The sequence below is a fragment of the Phyllostomus discolor genome, chromosome 2 (genome assembly GCF_004126475.2).
Source record: "Phyllostomus discolor isolate MPI-MPIP mPhyDis1 chromosome 2, mPhyDis1.pri.v3, whole genome shotgun sequence".
NCBI lineage: Eukaryota > Metazoa > Chordata > Mammalia > Chiroptera > Phyllostomidae > Phyllostomus > Phyllostomus discolor.
Window position 1 is genome coordinate 216,617,650 of NC_040904.2, and position 17,224 is coordinate 216,634,873.

The 17,224-nt window shown below is 67.9% G+C and overlaps 1 protein-coding gene across 7 annotated transcripts in view; it reads right to left on the reverse strand.

Moving 5' to 3' along the window:
- Positions 1–9,000: 9,000 nt before the first annotated feature.
- The window catches only part of BRD1 (bromodomain containing 1), a 35,452-nt gene continuing 27,228 nt past the window's right edge, over positions 9,001–17,224 (reverse strand). For 4 of the 7 annotated variants that reach the window (XM_036019760.1, XM_036019757.1, XM_036019759.1 and 1 more), the window contains 5 exons: positions 11,438–11,591; positions 10,970–11,100; positions 9,865–9,974; positions 9,537–9,691; positions 9,001–9,228 (listed from right to left, as the gene is read on the reverse strand). In XM_036019760.1, the coding sequence (XP_035875653.1) occupies positions 9,045–9,228; positions 9,537–9,691; positions 9,865–9,974; positions 10,970–11,100; positions 11,438–11,591 (734 nt within the window). In that variant the 3' untranslated portion in view covers positions 9,001–9,044. Of the gene's footprint in view, positions 9,229–9,536; positions 9,692–9,864; positions 9,975–10,969; positions 11,101–11,437; positions 11,592–17,224 lie in introns of those variants that run through there. The other 3 variants (XM_028533022.2, XM_028533024.2, XM_036019761.1) reach the window with 2 other exon arrangements.

Genomic DNA, 17,224 nt, shown 5'->3' on the forward strand with positions numbered 1-17,224 from the left:
CCTCTCGGCCTGTGGGCGTGGCGGTTTCAGTGCTGACCCCGGCCGGGCGAGACCCCTGGGCCGCGGCCCCGCGCACCCTCCGTGCGCTGCTGGGTCTGCGGCGCGGCCGTGCGGTCGAGGGTTCTGGCTCCCTCGCCCACAGGGAAGGCCGGCCTGTGCTGCCCTCCGGGGTCGGCCCTGCCTGGCTGTGAGGGGGTGCGGCTCCCTCCGCCTCCGTTTCCCGGGACGGGTTGTGTGGAATCAGTGCGGTTTCTCCTCGAATCTCGGGGAGGGTGGGCCGGCCGAGTCATCTGGCCCCTGTCTCTCTGTTTTGGTGGGTCACTGATGATTGATTCAACGCCTGTAATAGACTTAGGCCTATTCAGGTCCTTTACCTCTCCTCGCGTGACTGTGGTAGGCTGTGTCACTGCAGAAATTGGCCCGTTTCATTTACATTTTCAAATTTGTGGTGTAATCTAGAATGTTCCGTCATCATCCTCTGGCTGTCCATGAGGTCTGTAGTGATGGTTCGCCCTCCCCCCTCCCCCCTTTTCTTATCGGCCAGGCCAGAGGTTTGTCGATTTCATTGAGCCTTTCAGAGATCAATAGCTATTACTGCCATTGATTTTCTCTGCTGTTTTCTGTTTGCAGTTTCATAAACTTCTGCTTTTTTATTATTTTTCTTCTGCTTGCTGTGAATTTAATTTGCTCCTCTTCTTCTAGCTTCCTGCGATGAGACCTTGACCATCGATCCTGATCTTTCTTTTCCAATATACGCACCCTTCTCCAAATTCCCCGCAAGCCCGGCTTCTGCCGCCTCCCACCGCCTCTGCTTTCTCCTGTGCCCGTTTTTGCTTAGTTCAAAATATTTTTTAATTCCTCTTGGGACTTCTCTTTGGCCTATGTGTTGCTTACTCTCCAAATACTTGGGGACGTCCCGGCTGCCTTTCTCTGCGCAGATTCTACTGTTTTAAATGCGTTCAGGAGCGTTCGCGGCCGGGACTGCGCCCCGTCCGGGTACCGGATCCCGCCGGGCGCGCTGCCGAAGCGGGCGTGGCCGCCCTTGTGGGCGGGGCCGTCTGTCGGCGCCCCGCCCACGCAGCCGGGCGCCCCGCCCACCCAGCCTGGCGAGGGCGCCGTTGCGTGCGACCCGTCCTGCTCTCTTGCCCTGCAGGGCCCGGCGTCATCGACAGAGGGCGCTGCAGCCCCCGGCCGTGACGGAGGGCGGCCCGCTTCTCCTGGCCGGCTGCCAGGTCCCCTCCACTCCCCACCCCCCGCCCCCCGCATACTGACACACTGTCGAGAGACCCACGCGCAGCGGCACCTGCCCGAGAAGAAGGGGAGGGCACTCCCGGGCGAGGCCGGGCAGGCAGGGAGGCCAGGTGGGGTGGTTTGGTAAACGTCCCCTCCCCGGGGTGCACGGGGGGCACGGGGTGCACGGGGAGCCAGGGCCGCGGGGCTCGGACCCTCACGGGGTGGTGAGACGCCTGAAGAGGCGTGGCAGACACATTGGGGTGGTCCCGTGACCCACGGTCCAGCACGCACGCCTGTTCGTGGCCCCTCCCCATGAGCGTGGGCGGGAACCGTGACTGGCTTTGTAACCGAGAGAACAGGGTAAGGGGATGCACACACGGTGGCGTCACGGACACCGTGAGCGCATCCCACCCAGTCGTGGAGGGAGCGCCGCGCCCCGCCACCGGGACGGCCGGGCGAGGAACCGACGCCGCAGCCCCACAGCCACAGGAACCGGGCTGTGTCAACAACGCGAGTGCAGGTGGCGGCCAACCCTCCGCCCGCCAAGCTCCCCGCGAGACCGCTGCCCAGCCACCTCCGAGCCCGAGACCGCGGCCACAGGGCCTGGCCAACGAGGCAGACCCCCACCCACAGGCACCAGGGGACACGGCCCAAGTGCGGCCTGAGGCCTTGCCTTTGTGGGTGTTGTTCCGCAGCAAAGGGCCACGAACAGCAGGTGGTGCTGCAGCCTCGGGGACGCTCTGCAGCCCAGTGCAGAGGGCAACCACCCAGCCAGCACCCTGGGGCCCGTCGCAGCCGCTCAGCACCCACAGGCCAAGAGCCGCTGCACAGGGGCTGTCCCGGAGCCCCAGGGGAGAAGGCGGGGCGCAGAGGGTGGGGACCCCCCCCGAGGGCAGAGTGAGGCTCCCGGGAGAGCAGGGGGGGCAGTGGCAGTCCCACGAGGCTGTGCTGCGTGGCTCCCCAGCTCTGGACGGACCCCCGGAACCAGCTGCCAGAGCCTCTTCCCGGGGAAGTGTTGACAGCAAACGCCATCCATAACGTGATTTAATTAAGCGACGATGACAGTGAAATCGACAGTCGTGTGGAGTCTGGTGACGGCAGAGCCCGCCGACCACCCGGAGCCGAGGAATTAACGCATCGGGATGCCCGTTGTTTGGGGAGAATTACCATATTTTCCAAATGCCTTCAAACTTTTATTTTCTTCCCACGGTCTCCAAGTTTCTCCAGCCCTGACACTGATTAGTTCCAGCTAAATATGCCTTTTCTCATCAAGAGAAAAGATCATGCGTTTTATTTTCAATTAACTCGCAGGAATCTGTCAGGAATGATCCGGCTGAAGCTCATCACTCACAGTCCGGTTTCTCCAACCCCCGGGAGCCGGGAGGGGCGGTCCCGGGGGCCTGGCTGCTCGGCGGGGAGGAGGGGGCGGCACACCCCTGCTCGCTCCAGGCCGGGGCTGCCCTGTGCACAGAACTCCCCCCCAAAAAAGAGCAGGAATGTGGGGGGGGCCCATCACCACCTCTGAGTGGTGAGTGGTCCCCCACCCTGCCCACCCGTCCCCTTGGTCTGCAGGCCACACCGAGGGCCCCGCAGGGAGGACGTGGGCACCGGCAGCCCCCTCTAGGACCAGCCCCCAGACTGGGGGTGGAGCTCCCGGGCAGGGTCCAGCCTCTCCACCCCAGCGAGACCGGGACTGGCCTGAGGGGCCGGGGCCTCGGGGGTCTCGGCTTCACGTCCCCGGCGGGGGGGGGGGGGGGGGGGGGGGCATCTGACCCGGGCTGGCCCGCCGTGCAGCCGACGCACGTGTCCTGTTCGGTGTCGTTGGAAGGGACTTCCCGGCACCCCGAGGCCCTGTCCGCGCTGTGTGGGGCTCAGCGCAGCCGAGGGAAGGGCCCTCAGCGGGAACACTCCGTTCCTCAGGTCAGGGCCCGCAGGCGGAGGCGAGGGGCGCGAGGGGGCAGGAGGCCTGCGCCCAGCCCGGGGCTGACCCGGTGGTCCCGAATCGCGGCCTGAATGCACGGAGGGCCTGGCCGTGGACTCTCGGCCTCCCACGCTCAGGAGCGGCGCGGCCTCCACGCCTCCGTCTGAGACACACAGGGGTGGGGTGGGGCGGGGGGGGAGCCTGTTCGCCTCTCCCAGATGCGAAGGGAGTGGGGGCAGCCCCCTCTGCCAAGTCCAGGGACAGGGTGAGGGTCTTGCACACGGGAGGCACCTGGGGCAGTCCCCAGACGCTCAGTGCCCGAGCCCAGTGCCCAGCGGGGCCCCCGGGGCATTCATGTCTGACCCTGTCCCCCCCACGGCTTCCCCTTCTGCACCCGCCCAGCCCCACCTGCCCAGGAAGGGCGGCCTGCCTCCTCGTCCACCAGGACAGCTTCCACAACAGAGCACAGAGTGGGGGGCCCACTTCCTGTCCTCTCCCTGACACCCACCCAGGAGCTCCCCTTCCTGGGCCCATGGTAATGCCCCCTCCTCCAGGCAGCCCCCCCAGCACACTTGTGACTCAGTTATGGGTTGTGGTTGTTCCCGGCTCCTGCCCGGTGGGGGCGGCTGCCTCTCCTCTCTCGTCTGCCCCACCCCTCGTCCTCACAGAGCCCAGGGGGCAGGAGGTTCCAGGATGCACCTGGGAAACCAGGTGGACGCATGAAGGAATGGACGAGGGGACAGGTGGGGCTGAGGAAGGGGACTGGGACACGGGAGACTGCAGGAGCAGAGGGGGAGGCTAGAGGGGGAAGGCGAGGGAGAGATGGGGCGGCCCTCGGCCCCAGGACAAAGCTCGGGAGAGAAGGGAGCTAGGCCCAGGCAGGGTGACAGGGTGCGGTGGGTGACCGGGACATGGCAGGAGGGCTCTTCCTCCGGGACAGAGAGATGGCGTCAGGCCCCCGGGGAAGGACAGAGTGCCTGGGGCCTGGCGGGCAGGTCTGGAGGACCAATGAGAGGTGCCCCTCACACCCACAGGCGGTCACCGCTCCCTCCCGGCGGTCGGCAGCTCCCAGCCCTCCCCACAGGCCGGCTGTGCGGGCCCCGCTGCCGGCTGGGGGGCGGGTCCGCCCAAGGGGAGGCGGCCGGCACAGGAGCCTCTGGGCTTGGGCTGCAAAGCGGTCAGGGCTCGGGGGCACGGCCCGGAGGGGCCAGCGCGCCTACAGGACGGACGAAGCCCGGCAGGTGGGCGTTCCCAAGGACAGGTGGTGCGTGGGCGGCCCCCGAGGGGGCGGGCCGCACAGAGAGAAGACCCCGAGGGCCAGGCGCCTGGCCGAGCAAGTAGGATGGCCCCTCAGTCCAGCACCGACAGGGGAACCCTCTCGCGTCCCCACACCCGCGGACGCGTCCCGACCACGGCAACTCGGTCACCTCCAGAAGCTGCCCTCCGTCCGCACACTCGGTGGGAGGCTCTGGGCTCCGCTCCGAAGGTGCGTCAGCGCACCTTGCTGTGGCAGCGGGGCTCCCGGGCGGCCCCCGCAGGGCAGAGTGGGGTCCGGCCCCTGTTGGGAACCGCCCTGCCTGGTATCAGAAGCTGAAACCCCCGCCTAGGTTAAGGCTAAGGGAACGCCCTTGGAACCATAAGCCAGCAAGGAGACAAAAGTTTATCTCCCTGGCAGGAGCGCTGCTTCTGCTGCTTCATTCATAACTGAACCCCAAAGCTTGGTCGGTTAGCCAAAGACAGGTAAGATTCCCCAAGGGGGTAACGACCTAAGACAGGCACGATCACTTTGGGAGGCCCCCCAAAAGAAGGACTTGGGGGGCTGCAGCAAAAGGGGGCTGTGATGGACCCTCGCTCCTCGGCTTTGACATAGCCTGAGTTCTCATCATCTGGGAGAAAATCTCCTTATCTCTTGGGTGCCTTGGTTCCCGTGCTCCACCTAAGCCTGAAACAATGACAGGGTGGTGCAGCTCTGGGCTGGAAAGGGCGGATTCCCCAGGTGATCAGGCCTAAGAAAGAACATGTAAATTCCTGTGAAACCGGCTTTGTTTAGAATGCTCTCAGTGGAATGAGAGGGGTCCAAGGAGGAAGTTAGTTTGTTCCTCAAAGTCTTACAGCTCTTTGACCCTGACTCAATAGACCGGCAGAGTTCCTTGTTTTCTATAGTTCCTTACTTCCCCTGATGAGTCCTGTACTTTACCTGAATTATTATGCAAAAGGAGCCCAATAAACGCAGGTAAATCGGCGCGCTCCCCACTAGGGGGGGTGGCCATTCCGTCCCTACTTCCCCACAGACACTGGTCTGTCTCTGTGCGTGTGTTTTTTCTCGCGTGTTTTTTAGCGAGCCATCCACAGCGTTCCGTGGTCACTGCTGGCCGGTGACCCACGCGTCAGGCCCCGGTGCCTCGCTCCTCACACAGGGCACAGCCAGGGGCCGCAGCGGCACTGGCGGCGTGACTCTGGTCTGCTCAGGCTGTCCCTGGCAGCCCCCTGCCAGGTGACTCAACTCTCCGAGCCGCAACTCCTGTAAAATGAGACCACCACCAGGGGCTTTGACTGTCGGCGCCGGCCCGAGGCAGTTAGAGGTCGGGACCCCGTGTGTGGGGAGGCCTCGCCCCCTCTACCCAGGGTCTCCTGCAGCTCAGGCCCTGGGGGAGATGTGCGCCCCCGGAACCGGTCCCCGCACCCCCCAGGGAGCCCTCGGGGCCCCGCCCAGGCAGCGAGGGGTCAAGCCGCCGTCACTGGGGTGTTCCACACCGCACCCCGGCACCCAGAACTCCAGACCCCTCAACAGCCCCGTCCGCTGCCAGGGCCCGCCCCAGAAGACTGGCTGCAGGGGAGCCCGCCTGGGGCCCGAGGCTGGTCACACGGCCCCCACGTGCCCACCAGGGCCCCCCCGGTGCCGGGCGGAAGACGAGTCGGGAAGCCGGAGGCAGCTCCGAGGCTGCCCGGGTCCGCACGCCAGCCCCGGGAGCCGGGCTGCAGGGCCGCGGCACCCACCCAGGGTGCAGACCGACGGTGGGCCGAGGCCAGCGGCCAGGTGTCCGGAACACCCAGGTGCGAGGAGTGACCTGCAGGGAACCAGGCCGAAGCGCCTGCTCCGCACACACCGAGGCAAAACTCGCCATTTGTCCAGGACCCTCAGCCGGCACGGGCACGGGGACCGGCGTGCAGAACGGGAACACGGACCGAGGCCACCACCGGCGGTGCCGGCTGCGGCTCACGGGGCCCGTCCTGGGGGAGGCCGGGGCCACAGCCCCACCCGAGGCCCGTGAGCACGGCTCACCGACGCCAAGCTCTCGTTCGCTCACTCACACGCACGTGCACCTCCGCGGCACGTCACCAAAACCTCACAGGCCCCCCCCCCCCTCACACACGCACGGCTGCAGGCGCGGCCCCAGGGCCCCAGCCTCAGACCTCCACCCCACCTGTGGACGCCCCTGTGGGAGGCAGGTGGGGCCCAGCAGGTCTGGGGGCCCCGGAGTGGGCGTCCCCCGGCGGGGCTGACACCGAGGCTCCGGGCGGGACTCCGAGGGAGCTGCGGGAAGGTGAGGTCGCGGGACCCAGTCCACGCAGAGAGCCCAGGCGTGCGGGTCACAGCCTCCCTGGAAACAGTGGCAGCTGGGCAGCCGCCCCGGGGGCGCCTCTGAGCTCTGGTTTCCCCCGAATCCACAGGGAAGATCCAGGGTCAGCCCCTCAACCCCCAGAATCACCACGGACTCTCACAGGCCACTGGCGGAGTCTCGGAACGATGACGGGTCTTATCCCTTTCAACATCTTGCCGTGCACCGCTTGGTAAGAGCAAATACAAGGTCCTCTGCAGGGCAGCAGCGTCTGGCAGCCCGGCAGAGGCAGCCACGGAGCTGCCCGCGGGGCGGCGGCCGAGCACGGCGGCCACGCGGCCTGTCCAGCTGGTTCTTCACGAAGTGACGCACCTTCGAAGGGAGCTGCCTCTCGGCTCCTCTCCTGCGGCCCGGAGGGAGGTCCCGCTCCCCCTGCAGCAGCTGCGGGCGGGCGGGTGGGTGGGCGGCCTCCTGGGGCTCCCCATCAGACAGTGCCGAGGCCCCTGCCGTCCAGGAGGACCCCCGGCTCTGCAGGGCACGGGGCCCCCACAGCCCCCAGGGACGACACAGCCCAGACCCACCCAGGGCCTGTGACCTGGCTGAGGGCTGGGAGCCCCGGCGCTGCCCACCACCCAGAGCCAAAGCCGACCCCCGGAACACGGGTCTGCACCCTCACCCACCCTGCGAGGGGAAGCACCCGCTGCATCCGCCAGACGCCGAGGGCCGGCCTGAGCTGGGGGTCAGAAGGGGACACCCGTGGGCGAGGGCAGAGCACAGGGGAAGTGCCCCCACAGCTGGGCCCGCATGTGCACAGACCACCCCCCAAAGACAACAGGCCCTCCCGAGACCAGCCGCCCAGTGCTCGCCTGGAGCCCCGGACGGACGCCCAGGCCGGCCTCTGCAGCCTGCCCCAGGCCTGACGCCCTCCCGCAGGGGCGAGATTTGGCCCCGGCCCGGCTGACGCGACCGAAAAGCTCCAAGCGCCACCCTCCGCTGTGCGGAGACCCCACGACAACGCCCTCCTGCAGGGCGGGGCGGAGCGGAGCGGGCGCGCCGGCCTCCACCCCGGGCTCCGTGCCCGCCTGCGGGCCGCCCAGAGGGGCCTCGGCAGAGGGAGGCGTTTGTGCAACACGGGACGGAACCGTCGAAGGAGACGTTTATTTTCGAGTTTCCGTGGAGACGTTACAAACAACTGAGGCTGGAAAAGCAAAAAAATAAGAAAGAAATCTCAAACCCCCAGTTTGAAATAAAAGGAGGACTTGCTGAAGCAATCAGTGACGCCGCCCCGCGACCTGGCTGCCGTGAGGGCGTGTCCGGGCCCCGCGGGGACCGGCCGAGGGCCCGGGCGGCCCCGGGCTGCCCTCCGGGACGTAGGAATGAAACGGCCACACCGTCCGAGTCTTGACTTTATTTTTTAATATAAAAAAATGCAATTTTGGAAACCCACCCTACCTTTTCCCCTAACATAATGCTTTACCTCTGAAAAATAAAAATAAAGTACTAATTCTATGTACATCACAGGTACCATACAAAATGTATCCAAAGTTCCTATTGCTACCAAAGTGTCCTAACCCCAAGCAAGTCACAGAAAGGCCCTCCGTGTAAACAGGAGCACGAGTTACAAAACCGAAGAACACGCCCGTCGTCCCCACAACCACCAACGCAGCCCGCCCCCCGGCAGGCCGCTGCTTATGTGCCTGTATAAAAATGCATATCAATATACTTTCGCAAATTTATTTTTCATTATAAAGCACATGAATACACTTTCTACAATAAATAACCCGCGTGGGGGCACCCGGAGGCGGCGGGGCGCGGCAGGCGGAGGGGGCCGGGGCCGGGGGACCGCCCGCCCGGGGGTGAGCGGAGTGTTTTTGGTGGTCTGCAGGCGGTGGGCACGGCAGGAGTTTATCCCCCTTTCCACAAAGTACCATCAAAATAATGCGTTTTCTCTCTTAAAATACACATTTATCACTGTAAATTTACATCCCATCTTATTAAATAACTGGTACTCTGTGCAAAGAGTGTGATTTACAAAATTATTAAACATTCAAAAGTCTTTAAAAAAAAAGCTATGGATCGAAGAAAGGGATGCGGGCGCGCCCTCTGCCGAGACCCGTCCCGCCCGGGGGCCACGCCGCCAGCAGCAGGAGGCGCCGCCAGCAGGGGGCGCAGGCGGGCGGCCTCACAGAGAGCCCGGACGCGAGCCCCCTCGCCCGGGCCGGGAGCGAGCACTCCGCTGCACCTAGACCTCGGGGCGGGCGCAGTCAGGGCGGGCGCAGGGCGGCACGCCCAGCTGCCCACTGGGCGGGGCAGGGCGGGGCGGGGCGGCCTCAGTCGATGTCGCTGAGGTCGCTGGCCGGCTCCCCGTGCACGCGGCTCAGGTGGCTCATGGCCCGGTCGAAGGCGACCCGCACGGCCTTCCGGATGCTGGAGTTCCGGCCCTCCATCATCTTCAGCTTGTCTATCGTCTCGTCGATGCCCAGGGGCACCATCTTGGACTTGGGGAGCCACTGCCTGTCGGGGAGAGGGGGATGGTAACAGTGAGGTCGCCCGCGCAGCTGCCCGCTCGCGCCCACGTCCCGGCCCGACGGCCCCCACCCCCGGGGACACGGGGCTCTGTGGGGCCCGGGGCGGCGGAGAGGTGGCCCTGGCCGGCCTGGGGACAGCGGGGCAGACGCACGGCCCGGCCCGGCCCGCCCGCCGCACCTCTGCAAGCCCGAAACCAGGGGGCCCCTCCTCTCCTGAGCTGCCAGGCGGAGACCCGGCCGATTTGGTGCCGGTTCCCACCCCCGGGAGGCCCGGCCCCGCCCGCGCACACTCACCAGCTCCGCTTGTTGTCGAAGAAGAGGACCAGGAACAGCTTCTCGCCAGCCCTGGTCTGCATGTGCTCGCCTATCTTCAGCACGTCCAGCGGCGGGGCCGGGATGGTGACCCCGTTGTGGTGGCCGGGCACCCGCGGCATCTTGGGGTCGATGATCTGCCGAGGGAGAGAGGGCGCGGGCGGTCCCACCTGAGCGCAGCCCCGGCAGGAGCTCTCCCACACCGACCCCCCACGTGCGGGTCTCTCGGCAGCAGCTCCCAGGACCCCCGGCTGCGGGCCGGGCGCACGCGGGGCACCGCCCCTGCCCCGCCCCCCGCGCCAGCACTCACCAGGGCGGGGTACGAGGGGTAGCCGCTGCACTTGGCCCACACCACTTTGAGAGGCTCGAGGGCAGAGGCGGCAGCATCCGTCGAGATCCACATGCTGCTCTGCCCCACTTCTGCGGAAGGAGGGTGGACAGAGCAGTGAGTCACCTGGAGGGCAGCGGGGCACCCGGCACGCGTGAGGCCGCCCCGGAGGGCACACTCACCGCCAGGCAGCAGCCCCCACTCCCCGAACAGGAGGGCCGCAGTGCACCCTCTACCCCGGGCCTGAGGGCGGCTGAGGTCCTTGCACCCTCCCTCGCCGGGTCCCCTGCAGCCCCGCCCAGGCTTCCTCGTACCCTGCCCCCGCCCAAGGGCCTCCAACCTCCAGGTTCCCCACCACTGCCCCTCCGGGGCCCGGCCTCTCTCGCACCTCCGCCCCGGCGCCAACCTCCAATGGGCCCCAGTGCATCTCCACAACCGACACCCCAAATCCAAGACCACAGCCCTGGCCCCCCACCTGCTCTGCCCTCCTCACCCCTCCTCACACCTGGCCAGCAGGGAGCCTCGCCTCTCAGAACCCCCTGGAAGCCCACGCACACACCCGGGCAACCGAGGTCCCTCCCCGTGCCCAGCCTCCTCTCCATACAGCCCGGCTGCTGCTCAGGCCCCTCCTGGCTGTGCCTCCCAAGCCTCGCCCCACATCCAACCCAGACTCCACCCCAACTGGACAGCTTGGCCATGCCCCCCACACTCAGGGCCTCCCCCAGGTGCTGAGAGCTAGGGAACACTCCCCGCCCCGTGCCTGCTTGCCATCTCTCGGCGGCTGCAAATCTCAGGTTGGCCTAAACCAAAGCCAGCAGCCTCCACGGCGTCTCACGCCCAGAAACCAGTGGGAGCTCAGCGCTCCGCACCACACAGGCTGCCAGACAAAACCTCCTCCCCCGCCACGGCGGCCGGGGCTAGCTGCACGGACCCGGCCTGCAGACCCGTCCACGGCCCAGCACCCCGGCCTCCCTCCTCTGCGCTGCAGCCAGCCCCCCGCCCCCAGGAGGGCGGCCGGGGCACAGCCACCGAGTCCCCCCCGAGGTGCAAGGACGACACGGCGTCCACGGGGCCCCCACGCACTCACCAGCCGCGATCCTGGCCGCCTTGGCATAGTTCCCGTTCTCAATGCAGGAGATCAGCTCGCTGCGGTCCTCCAGCGTGTGCCTGCGCACCAGGGCCGGCTTGCCGCGGCCGCACTTGGGGGCGTTAAAGCTGCCGGAGGAGAAGCAGAGCGGCGTCAGAGGGCGGCCCTGGCCGCAGCCTGCAGTCCCGCCGCGGCCCACCGGGGGCAGTCCGCGCCCACCAACCAGGGACACGCGGGGCCCCGGGCACTCGGCGGCCTCCCCGAGGCAGGGAGCCAGGGAGCCAGGGCGCGGCTCACCACCGTTTCCACAAAGGCAAGCCTTCGTGAGAAAAAGACAAATTACACATCAACTACGGGTCTAAAAACGGTATTCCCGTGCGGTTGTGACTCCCCATTTCCAGGGAAGTCCCAGGAGACGGGCGTGTCCCACACGCCCACGACACCCGCAGGGCGGGGGGCGGGGCCCACCTGGCGCCGCACAGCGGGCTGCTGCTGGAGCAGATGCTGGACTCGGAGGCGCAGCGGCGCCGCGGCGCGGCTCTCCTCGCGGGCCCGCCGCCCGGCTCCGGCTCCGGCTCCGGCTCCTGCTCGCTCCTCACGCCCCCGAAGCCGTTGGTGAGACCTGCGAGAGACACGGGCGCTGAGCTCCCCGCCACGGCCCGTGCACGCGTGCGCATCGCGGTCCTCCCGCCCCAGCCCCGCCCCCAGCACGGCGCGCACGACGCAGGAGACGCCGCGCTGGCGCCAAGACACTGGGGCGGCCCTCGCCGCGGGGTTCAGTCAAACCCGGTCGGAGAACCCGTCGTCTCCGGGAGGACCCGTGTCCAACGGTCTCCACAAAGGCAAACACAGGGCACAGCTGCTGGGTCCCGGGTGGACGGAGCCGCACGCGGCCAGCCTGCGCACGCCGGGACCAGCCACGTCCGCACGAGGCCCCTCCCCGAGGAGCGCGGCCACCCAGAGCGGCTTCCCGCGCGGAGCTCCCGACGGGAACGCAAGGTCCAGGAAAAACCTCCTCCCCGCGGGGAGGGACTCGCGAGCTTCAACGCCACTCTGGAACACGCCACCACAGACCACGGGTGCCGGCCCACCTTGGGGGGTCGGGGGGTGGGCCGAGGGCCAGGCCAGCGCTCCGCCTCGGTCCCCCAGAAGCCAGGGCTGCGGTCCAGGCCGACCTCAGAACCGAGCCCCTGACCGCCCTCCCCGAGAGCCTGCCTCGCGTCGGTGACCAGGAGCAGCGCCCGGCCAGGCGGGCCCCCAGCACCAGCCCGGAGGACAGCGGGGCCGGCCCGTCACACTCGGCCGCGGCCACCGCCGGGGCCTAGACCCGCCCCCTCCCGCGCGACTCCTGAAGAACTGTGCCTGCTGTTTCCTCATTCAAAAAAGAATCCCCTTCACGCTTATTTAAAAGTCCGTTTTTCAAAAGCGTCACAGCAGGTGGTCAGGTCACTGGCCACCCCGCCCGACCACGCCGGGCGGACCCCGCGTGCGCACGCGCTGAAGGGCTGTGCAGCCCGGGGCCGAGGACCCTCTCGGCACCACTGTCCCAACCGCCTGTGCCCAGGGTCCTTCTCCCAGGGTCTCAACCCTTGTCCCTGCTCTCTCACTGTCACGGTGACCTGTGACCGGTGGCCTTGGTTGACGTTACTACTCTAACTGCCTTGGGGCTCCCCAAACTGCACCCACAGAAGATAGCGAACTTGGGGGGTAAATGTGACGCGTTCTCACTGCCCCACTGACCCACCGGCCCCCCCCCCCCGCCTCTCCCTCACGGCGGGCCTGCCTGTCCCCGGGGACATAACAGTATTGAAACCAGGCCAGCGAACACCCCCACCTCGGCCTCTAGCGGTCAAGTGGAAGGGAATCGCACGGTTCTCACTTTAGATCGGAAGCTAGGGATGACGGTCCAGTGAGGAAGGCGAGGGTGAAGCCGAGATAAGACCGAAGCCAGGCCCCCTCCTGCAGCAAACAGCCAAGTCGTGAGAGCCGAGGAGAGGTTCTCGAAGGAAACCAGAAGTGCTACTGCAGTGACCACACGAGTGACCAGAAGGCGGAACAGCCGCACTGCTGAGAGGGAGGGCGGTCCGGCGGAAGGTCAAAGCAGACACGACGTTCCCTTGAGCCGGAGCCCACTCCAGAGCAAGGCCCCACTCTCCCCCGTTCTGGGAAGGCTGGGAGGCAGGGAGGCCATGGGAGGAACGCCTGAGGCTGGCAGATGAGGCTCGGGGGGGGGGGGGGGGGGGGGGGAGCCGTCTCCGCAACAGGCACGTGCCCGCGAGGCAGCGAGCACCAGGCAGGGAGCCGCAGCGAGGTGTCCAGAAGGTCCACTGCGATGCCGCTGAGAGGGCTCCTCCCAGACAGCACGGTCTCGCATGGCGCACCTGGTCACCCCAGGGCTCTCTCACGGAGACGGACAGGAGGAACGCTGCTTGCTGCCTTTCCGTAGCTTGCGGATCCCGGACTCACTCTGACTTTCAGGTCTTATCGTTTAAGAACTACATTTCGTAAACCTTAGCTGCCGCAGTGATTCCTCGGATGGAAAAGCACTCACCGTTCTAGGTGCCATCAAGACCGTGAGTGATTCGTGGGAAGCGGTCGAAACGGTAACGAGAGTTTGGAAGGAGGTGATTCCAGCGGCCTGGGCTGGCTTTGAGGGGTCGCGACTTCAGTGGGGAGGAGCTCGGGACGCAGAGAAAGAAAGCAGCAGGAGCGCTGCAGCTGGGAGTGGCGCCCGAAGACGGGCCCGGATCGCTACGGTCTTGTGACAGACGTGAGCGGAGGAGGAGGAGGTGCTCACAGGGGAGCAGGGAGTGGCTGCTCGACATGGAGTCCCCTCCCGGCGGAGACGCTGTGGAGACGGTGCCCTGACATCGAAGGGTCAGAACCCTGACATCGAAGGGTCAGAACCCTGACATCGAAGGGTCAGAAGGTCGCACCAGCGCAGGGGACCAGGCAGCAGCGCGGTTTGAGGACTGGCTCGAGGCTCTGTGGCTGCCGCCCCTGCCGTGGGGAGACTACTCCGGAGAGGAGGAGGAGGCCGGGGACGCGGGACAGTCACCGCCGTCGCACTGTGAGAACGGCACAGCCACCCCCCACCCCGGGGCACCCCCCCTAGCCGGCAGCTTGCTCAGACGACGTCAACATTTTTTGCAACAAAGCGTTTCTTAGTTAGGGCGCACGCACTGTTCTCAGACACGACGCTACTGAACGCGTCACACACCACGGTGCAGCGTGAGCCTGGTTTCCGCGCGCACCGGGATGCCGCCGACACGGTCACGTGACGCGTTCTGCTGCCTGTGTGCTCCTCCGTGTCTTCCCGGGGACGGTGCCTCGGGCTTCAGGGACAGGGACGGCCAGCGCTCGGCGCAGCTCCAGCCGTGGGCGCGGCCCGGGGGCGCAGCTGCGGCCCACCAAGGGAGCGGAGGAGGCGCGTTCTCCCACGCAGACACCGGGCTCCGCCGCCGGACTCCACGCCACGGGCACTGCCAGAAAGAACTCACCACTACTTCTAGTTTAAAACTAACATTTATGAGCAGCAACACACACTGCCAGGGTGCGATGCTCATGTTGTAACCGAACGTCTGTGAGCAGCGACCAAGCCACGCTGGAAAAGACGGCCGAGCTGATGCACGGGACACAGCCGGCACCGTGCCACCCTTATCCCAGGAGGGGGAGGGGGAGCACAGCCAGGGGATGGCCGTTCCCAGGGGGCGCAGAAGGTGCCGCCAGGCCACCGGGACCCCCAGGAGCAGGGCGGCCCTCTCCTCGGCCCGCCGAGCCAGGACAGCCCACCCAGACAGACGGACGGACAGACAGACGGCACCCTGGGTGCGAGGCCAGGTCTGAGAGAAGGGGCCCCAGTCACCGGGGCACGCGCAGGCCCACCCAGCCCCAGCAAGGCTGCAAGGCCCCTGCCTGCCTACGCCCTCGGGAGAAGACCCGGGTGGCCCCGGACCTGAACCCGGCCCAGGCGCGCCCTGTGACGAAGCCCGGCACCGAGGACACGAGCCGCCACGCGCCTCTCCACAGCGTGCAGCGCAGCGCACGGCCGCACACCGCGTGCGGCGCCCCGGGGCCTCCACCGCGACGGCGCGGCTCCCTCCAGCGGAGTGGCACCGCCTCCCCAGGCGGAGCAGAGGCAGGCTGGGTCTGCACCAGAAAGCCTCCGCACAGGAGTGACGGGCGGGTCTGTCCGCCCGGGACAGGGGCGCGGAAGCCCTTGGGAGCAGCTAGAGCGGGGGCCTGGGGGGAAGACGAGGAGAGGCAGGCACCCCCCCCACCTGACCTCTCCCGGGCAGGGCGGCCCCTCGCAGCACCGGAGCGGAGCGGAGCAGAGGAGTCCGGGGCAAAGGAGACCCAGCACCAAACCACAGAGCAAGGCCACGCTTCTGACACCCACCAGCAGGTGACGTGCTTGGGGTCAGCAGCCTACAGCCAGGCTCCCGGGGGACACGAAGGGTTTGGGACTGAGACACAGGGGGCCTCACCCTAGGCGATGGGGGTGACCACGTCTCCCTCCCGGTTCTCTGGGAGCAGGGAGGACACACCGAGGGTGGCAAGCAGCCCCCATGCAGCTCTCCCGTGTCTCGTGGGAAGTGCCCCCAGCACCGGCCCCATCACGTCCCCCCACTGCACTCCCTGTGCGAGCCCCGCCCACGAGCTGCAGCCTGGGGCCCCTCGAGGACGTGAACGGACCCCGGCCGGGCTGGCCCGCGGGCCTGCGGAGAGGTGGGCCGAGAGCCCCCTGGAGAGGCAGGCGCCCCTCCGCCAGGGCCCCACCCGCGCGACCCGCAGGGCCCAGTGGCAGGAAGGGTGTCTGCGTTCGGGTCGGGTCAGGGCGCCGAGAGCGTGAGATGGGCCCCCAGCAGACGGGCCCACGTCCCCCAGCACGGCAGCCCCACCCCCCGCAGCACCGAGGCCGCCACGCCCGCCCAGGCCCTCTGGGGGCCCGAAGACTTCGTCAGAGACGAAAGCAAAGGCGAGGCCTCCTCTGCCCCCAAAGGCCTGGCCAAGCCCAGGCCGCCCTCGCTGGGCTCTCCTGCCCTGGCAGTGGCCAGAGGCACAGACCCGCCCCTGTGGCCGCCCCTCGGGGCCGGCCGGGTGGAGGAGGAGAGGGAACTGGACGGGGTGGCGGCGAGGAGGGCCCCTGGGCCCAGGTGCTGACGGCCGAGGGCCTCTGAGTCCTGTGGAGCACGCGGGCGCGTCCGGCCCGTTCTGGGCCGGCCGAGGGAACTCCCAGTGAGTCCTCTGGGGACGTGGGAGCCGCTCTGAGCCGCTCGGCTGACCGAGGCTCACGCCGGTCCACGGGTGGGGCCTTGGCGGCCGCCGGCCCACTGAGCCGCTGCCAGGCAGGCCCTCCGGGGCCCCAGCTCTGAGACTCTCAGAGGGACAGGTCTCCACGGGCTGGTGCTGGTCCGGAGGCGGCCGGACGGATGCTCCCGACGGCACCCAGAGAACCCCGTGAAACCCGAGGCGCAGCCGTCCGCGTCCCCACACGGCCCCGGGCAGCACTCCCGTCCAGGGCGGGCCCGCCAGCGAGTGGGCAGTGAGGACGGGACCCGGGGACCAGCAGGGAGGCCGCCCAGTCTGACTGAGGACGGCGACAGACGGGCCCCGCCCTGCACGGCCGAGGGCGCAGGGGAGGCCCTCCCGGCACACGCCCCACCACGCGCGCGGCGGGAACGGGCGGCGAGGACGCGAGGGGGAGGAGGAGGGGGGGGGGCAGGAGCACAGAGGTTCCGGCCGGCGGGTCTCCGCTGGGAACGTGCGCGGTCACCGAGGACAGGCGCTAGGGCCCAGCGCGGCTCTGCGGGCGCGGCCCCGGACGCAGTGGGGTGCGTGGTCCCCGCAAGGCCGCGAGGCGGCACCCACCTCCCCGCGGGCACTCCCGCTGGGACCCCGGGCCGGCGACCCGGAGCAGGCGCACCACGTCCCCTCGGACCCGGGAGCCCTGCAGCACGGCGGGGACCAGAGAACCCCCCGAAAGGCCGGCGAGCACTCGGCCACCCGAGGGGATGGCAGTCCAGGGCCCGGAGCGTCCACGGTTCAAGTCCAGACTGCGAGGCTGCAGCTCAGAGCACGAGGTCCAGGGGCGCAGAGCCGGGGCCCGGGTGGGCGGGCAAGGTCGGCAGTGCTCTGCCCGCGAGCCACTGAGGCTCCCGGCCACGCGGGAGTGGGCGGCCTCCCCGTGCGCCCACTGACGCTACGGCCACTCTGGAACAAGAAAGCAGAGACCCGCGTTTCAGCCACGGCCGC